Source organism: Chrysochloris asiatica, unplaced genomic scaffold (genome assembly GCF_000296735.1).
Source record: "Chrysochloris asiatica unplaced genomic scaffold, ChrAsi1.0 scaffold00178, whole genome shotgun sequence".
Lineage (NCBI taxonomy): Eukaryota > Metazoa > Chordata > Mammalia > Afrosoricida > Chrysochloridae > Chrysochloris > Chrysochloris asiatica.
Window position 1 is genome coordinate 4,324,802 of NW_006408696.1, and position 6,980 is coordinate 4,331,781.

General features: G+C 46.8%; 1 protein-coding gene across 1 annotated transcript in view; it reads left to right on the plus strand.

Moving 5' to 3' along the window:
• Positions 1-3,054, plus strand: part of ABCC1 (ATP-binding cassette, sub-family C (CFTR/MRP), member 1) — a 135,022-nt gene extending 131,968 nt beyond the window's left edge. Inside the window, exons 30-31 of the mRNA XM_006871999.1 lie at positions 881-1,075; positions 2,946-3,054. Coding sequence (XP_006872061.1) covers positions 881-1,075; positions 2,946-3,054 — 304 coding nt within the window. The remainder of the gene's footprint in view (positions 1-880; positions 1,076-2,945) is intronic.
• Positions 3,055-6,980: the final 3,926 nt, after the last annotated feature.

Below are 6,980 nucleotides of genomic sequence, written 5' to 3' on the forward strand. Positions count from 1 at the left end.
TTCTGAGCATGCTTCCAGCTCCACAGGAAAGGGTGCTCGATCTATTAGTGATGTCTGCCATGGACACCAATGTGGAGAGTAGAAATGTTCCTGCTGATTTAATTAGTAATGTCTGTCATAAACACGGATGTGGAGAGTGGAAGTAGTCTTTCTTGATTGATTAGTGATGTCTGCCATAGGCACAGCTATGGTAGTTGTTGGTGGTTATGTGCCGTGGAGTCGGAACCGACTCATAGTGACCCTGTACAGGGTTTCCGAGGCTGTATATCTTTACAGGAGCAGAACGCCTCATCTTTCTCCTGCGAAACAGCTAGTAGTTTCGAACTGCTAACCTTGCGGTTCACAGCCTAATTCGTAACCACTACGCTACCAGAGCTCCTTAGGCACAGCTATGGGGAATTAAAAGTATTCTTGCTCGATTGATTAGTGAGGTCTCTCCTAGGCATAGATGTTGTGAAGGGAAGTATTCTCAGTTGTTTAGTAATGTCTTGTCATGAACACAGATGTGAAGAATGGAAGTGGTCCGTGATTGATTAGTGATATCTGTCATAGGCACAGATCTGGAGAGTGAAAGTATTCTTGATTGATTAGTGATGTCTACCATGGGCACAGATGTTGTGAGGGGGGAAGTATTCTCGTCTGAATATTAAGGTCTGTCATAAACACAGATGTGGAGAGTGGAAATGTCTGTCATGAATGTGGAGAGTGGAAGTGGTCTTTCTTGAATGATTAGTAATGTCTCTCTTGGGCACAGATGTGGCGAGTGTACATGCTCCCATGGCTTGAGCAGTGCAGTGCCTCTTCTGCCTTTTGCCAGCTCAGACCTGGGCCCTGGTTGGGTTGTTTTGACATTCTCTCTTCTGGTTTCTTCCTGGTCAAGTGTTGGACAGCGCCAGCTAGTGTGCTTGGCTCGGGCCCTGCTGAGGAAGACCAAGATCCTGGTATTGGACGAAGCAACAGCAGCCGTGGACCTGGAGACGGACGACCTTATTCAGTCCACCATCCGGACCCAGTTTGACAACTGCACTGTCCTTACCATTGCTCACCGGCTCAACACCATCATGGACTACACAAGGTGACACCCTGACTGTGCCCCGTCCACCGGCTCGCTCGCACACTCACTCCTTCCACACCCTCCTCATGCTCAGTGACAGCCCGCCCCATTGGCCCTTCCCCAGGGGGCACCAGGTCTTCCTGACACCGTGATGGCTGCCTGCCCGCTGCTCCCCTGGCACTGCGTGGACCCTGAGACTCACAGTGCCCACATAGGGACCCCATAGCTTAGATGGGGGCAGACAGTACACGCAGTAGCAAGTCAAAGCAAGGATGTTTCAGAGAGTGGTGATTGCTGGCATGATAGTGAGGCACCGGGCCTCAGACCCCTGCTAAGTTAGGGCTCCAGAGGAATCTTTCAGTTCCTTTAAAATCAGAAGAAAGAACTGAATATATGGATTATCTTAATTAATGCCTTATTGTTGTGAGTCACAGCAACCCTACATAGGGTTTCCAAGGAGCGGCTAGTAGATTTGAACAGCTGACTTTGTAAGTTAGCTTATCCTAAAGTGCCAGTTAATGTCATATAAAGGGAGTTATTGTCCACAAAGAAAAAAATGCCTAGAGTCTAAGAAAAGCATCACATGACCCTGCTAACCAGGGAAAGGATCCCTGGTGGCACAGTGGTTAAGCACGCAATGGCAAATCGAACGATTGGTGGTGTGAACCCACCAGGCACTCTTCAGAAGAAAGATATGTGGCTGAGTGTGTCTGTAAAGATTGACAGCCTTGGAAAGCCTATGGGGCAACCCTGTTCTGTCCTGGGGGGGGTCACTGAGTCGGAATGGACGTGAAGACAACAGGAAAAAAAGTACCAAGGGATTGGGGTTTGAGTTCAAGCTGTCAGGTCAGGGAAGGCCTGAGAGGTAACAATGACAAGAAGGAGTTCTGTGGGGAGGTCTTACTTGAGGATCAGCACACTTTTTCTAAAAGTAAAGGATCAGAGAGCAGATGTTTTCAGCTTCGCAGGCCACATGATCTCCATCACTACTCAGTGTTGTAGCGCAAAGAAGCCACAGAGATGCGTGGTTGTGTTCCAGTAAAACTTTAGCCACAATTTTCCAGCATCTGATCTGGAGGAAGAAAGACCGTTCTAGGCAGAGGGCACAACCACAGGTAAAGGTCCTGATGTAGGAATGAGCTGGATTGGAAGGAGATCAGAAAGGTCAGTAGGGGCTGGATCTCGCAGGTAACAAGTTTGGGACTTAATTCCAGAAGAACCCAGAAGCCACTGGAGAGTGTTAAGGAGGGAAATGATAGGACACTTTTAAAGTAAGGCTGTTTGAGGAGCCCTGGTAGCATAGTGGATTGTGTGTTGGCCTGCTAACCACAAGATCAGCAGTTCAAATCTACCAGCCACCCCACAAGAGAAAAATGAGGCTTTCTGCTTCTGTAAAGGTTTACAGCCTAGGAAAGCCTATACAGGGTCGCCATGAGTCAGAACTGATTCGGTGGCACACCACCACCACCACCACCACCAAGGTTGTCTGGTGGCATAGCGATTAAGCACTCTACTGCAAACCAAAAGATTGGTGGTTTAAATCCACTAGCTGCTCTGCAGGAGAAAGATGAGGCCGTCTGCGTCCAGAAAGCTGGCCACCTTGGAACCCTGTTGGTTCAGTTCCATGGCAGTAGGCTGTAGTTGTGATCGTTGGATGGACACCACCTGTGCCAGGCGCTGCTGGCTTGTTAGAGTCCTGGGAGAGTTGTTGAAAGTGGTCAGAAGTGGGCAGGGCTGGATCCTCCCAAAGGAAGCCTGGTGGGACTGTGAGTTATGCGTTGGGCTGCTAACCGTGAACCCTGGCAGAAGATGCTGGAGGCCTGACCTAGAGCAGTGGCTTTCTCAAGTGATTCTTCCCTTCCCTTCACACCTGTGTGCCCTCTTCCTTCAGGGTCATTGTCCTGGACAGAGGGGAGATCCGAGAGTGCGGCCCTCCGGCTGACCTGTTGCAGCAGAGAGGCCTGTTCTATAGCATGGCCAAAGATGCTGGCTTGGTGTGAGCTCACAGCTGTCTCATCTGCTCAGAATTGCAGGCCCCACCTGCCACCATCCAGGACAAGTCAGAACCCTTGAGAACCCAAGAACTGAAACCAAAAAAGAGAAAACCCAAAAAAACCAAAGCACCACCCGCCTGGGATTGGCCATGCTGAGCAGGAGAGGTGTAGACCCCTCCCACCAGACACCTGCGTCCTCTGGCCCCTTGGAATGCTAACTTGTCACAGGGCTGTTTCCACAGGTGTGGTAGACAGACTTCTAGAGATGCTGATTGTATACAGTGTGCTAGTGACCAAATCCAGCCAACCGTCTCAGATCTCTCCAGTGGAAGGAAGTCTGTGGATTCCGAGTCTTCAGGAAGCTCTCAGCTCCCATCTGCTCCCCTCATCACCAGCTCCACCAAGAATGTGTCATTTCCTCAGGGCTACAGTTTTGAGGCAAAGGGCTGGGTGAAAATCCTTCTCACTGTTGGGCAATCCTAGGGGCCACTTAGACGTGGGGAACCGACATCTCCAAGCAGGGCACCGACATCTCCAAGCTGCCTCCAAGAGAGCTTCCTCAGAGGCCAGAGACGGCCTTCCTCACCCATGCACCTTCTTCTCACCAAGGAACTTGGCTGGAGTTAGAGATGACAGGGACCTGGCATAGCAGAGCCAGGAGGCCATCTCTTGATGCAGACTAACCAACTCAGTGCACCCTTTTCAGTCTTTCCCTGTGTTCTTCCTGCCTCGGTTGACTCATTGCTAGAATGGGTTTAGTGGTCCCTGAGAGATGCCGGTCTGCTAATGGTTATAATGTGATGAGCGGCACTAACCTCCCAAATACTATCCATTGGTACCAAAATGTTCCTTTGAGTCTTCCCTCCCTATTTCTATTTTTTTAAAAAAGATATATGATTTGGGAGAAAATTTACATAGCAAATTAGGTTTTCATTAATAATTTCTATACATATCAGTGACGCTGGTTACACTTTTCACAATTTGTCAGCATTTTTGTGATTTCCTTTCTGGTTGTTATGTTTTTATTCATCTAGTTTCCCTGTCCCCCGTACCTTTTCATCTTTGGCCAAGGGTAAATGTTGACCAGTAGGTCTCATTTAGATGATTGCCTAGAACAGCACACTACTTCTGGGTAATATTATTTATGCACTATTTAGTGTTTTGGCTGATAGGTGACCACCAGGAGTGGTGTGCTGGGGTAATAGGTTCAAACTGTAGTCTTTACTGACTCAGTAAACCTGACCCATTTTAAATTTGAGTTTTGTTCTACATTTTCCTCCCTTTATCTGGGACTGGCTATTAATGTTCCTGATCTGAATGGTCAGTAGTGGAGAAGCCGGGCACCATCTAGTTTTTCTAGTCTCAAGGTACCTTTCCTTGTATTTTAATTTCTCACCCTTGGATTGCGCTTACTGCCAAGGATGGCAGTGTAAGAACTTAATGATTTAGTTACTGAGCCTCTTCCAGGACAAGGAAAGCTCCCACTTAATGACTATCAGTGATGATATATATATATATTTATATATATATATATATATATATGTATATACACGATTTTGCTTGTTGTTGTTGTTGTTTTTTAAGTACCACTCCAAGGGAAGAAAACAGTCTTAAGAGTTTTACTTGGGTGGAGGAGGACATATGGGCAGAACAGCATTTCCAGGGTATAGCCAAGTTGGCCCTGCATCTGACAGTGTGTCTGTGGGTTCCTGGAAGAAAACGGAAATGTGGAGTCCTTCAAGGAGTGTCCCCTTGGGCCTCCTGGTTAATGGCCAAGGTGAGACCCAAAAAAGCAGAGGGGTCATGCTGCCCCACAGTTCAGACTTGTGGTGAACTATGTTGCCGACTTCAAATGCAGAGAAGCATCTTTCTTCTTTTAGGTGAAAATAATATATTTATTAATACTTTTTTTTTTTTTTTTGGGTAAATTATACCATTCTTTCACGTTAGAACGTTAGATAGGCCAAATTTTTCTTGGATATCTTTTTTTGTAATGACTTACACTGGAAACGTGAATATTTGCAAAACCAAACAAAGATTTTTGCAGTAAAAATATATTTTATTTCTTTCTAAATGACTGTTCCACTTTCTTTGGGGTCTTAGCGAAGGCTGCTCAACTCATCCCCCTGTGGCTGTCAAGGTGTCTGTAGGGGGAGCTGCCATCAGAGACAAGAAGTCTGGGGGTCAGGAGTTGGGGGTGGGGTTCAGTGGGGAGTCAGGCGGCAGGTGGACAGAGCCTGGGCTCTGTGGCTAGCCCTTGTCACATGCTGGCTCCATGCCTCGGTTCCTAAGCAAAGGGTGGGATTGTTGTATGATTTAGCAGTGATGTGTGTGGAACATGTGGTCAGTTTCTAAGGCACAGGTGAGGCATAAATGGCACGTAGCCATGGCTACCCTTGAAAAACCCCTTTATTTTGGGATAGGTTAGGCTATGCTGCAGTAACAATGTGAAATCTTGGTAAATGAACACAAGGGTTGATTGCCTGCTTGCTCATCCCATTTTTTATGAGGAACTTCCATTGCTGCGGGAGACAGATGCAGAGTGTTTGGGGCTTATGACGTCTTCAGATATCACCAGAGCTGGCTTCCTGGTCACCACAGCAAGGGGGAGAAGGTAGGTGACTCCCTTTCACTTTTAAGTCTCTTAAACCAGAAGTGACTTAATGCCACTCCTCTTCCATTGGCTAAATTCAGTCACATGGTCTCAGGCAAACCACAAAGACACTGGAAAATGTAAGGGAGCCTATGTCTTTAAGTGCCGTCAACTTGACTCCAACTCATAGCAACCCTGTATAGAGTTTCCAAGGAGCAGCTGGTGGGTTTGAACTGCCAACCTTGTACATGGTCCAGTACTGATCCTACAGCACTACACCAGGAGCGTATGGAAGACCAGTATTTCTCCCTATTCTGGCTTATTTGGTTTCTGAGTTCTAATGGGCAATGAGATGGGTATCTAAAAAAAAAATCTATGAGAGGGCTTCAAAAAGTTTGTGGAGGAAATAAATAGAATTAAGAAAGGAAAATTTCCGCAAACTTTTCTATTTGGTTTCTGAGTTCAAATTGGGTGAGTCTAGGTTAGTGAGGAAGGCCTGAAATTGGGAGCACACCTACCATTTCTGTCACATTCTGAAGCCATGTGCCAAGTGCAGTGTGCAGATGGAACATTCTAGCAGCACCCATTTTCCCTCCAGCACTGCCACCACTTCCCCCCCAACTATCCCCACCTCCGCCACTGAAACAGTTGGCATTAGGGCCAAGAAGTACAAAGACTGAGTAAAATGTAGCTGGTAAGCTAATTACCAAGAAGCTCTGGTAGCATACAGGATTACAAGCTGGGCTGCTAACCACAAGGTCAACAGTTCAAATCTACTAGTTGCTCCTTGGGAGAAAGATGAGGCTTTCCCATAAAGATGTACTGTCTTAGGAAACCCTATATGGGTCCACTATGAGTCAAAATCCATGGCACAACTATTTCAACCACCATCAAAGTTATTCCCAAAGGGAGGACTGAATCAACAGTACAGGTCCCCTTCCATGTGGGAGACTCCAGTTTGATTCCCAGCCAGTGTGCCTCAAGTACAGCTGACAGCCCTCTGTCACTGGAGACTTGCATGATGTTGATGCTGAACAGGATTCAACAAAGCTTCCAGAGCAAGTAGGAAGAAAGGCCTGGAGACCTCCTTTGAAAGCCAGTGATTTGTAGATCACAACTGCTGATCCCATTGTATTTGGGTCATTGCGTTAGGGGCAACTAAGCACCATGAGGAATCTGTACCTGGACCAAGAAGCAGTTGTTCGAACAGAACATGGGAACATAATGTTTTAAAATTAAGAAAGGTGTGCGACAAGGTTGTGTTCTTTCACCATACTTATTCAACCTGTATGCTGAGCAAATAATATGAGAAGCTGGGTTCTATGAAGAAAAACGTGGC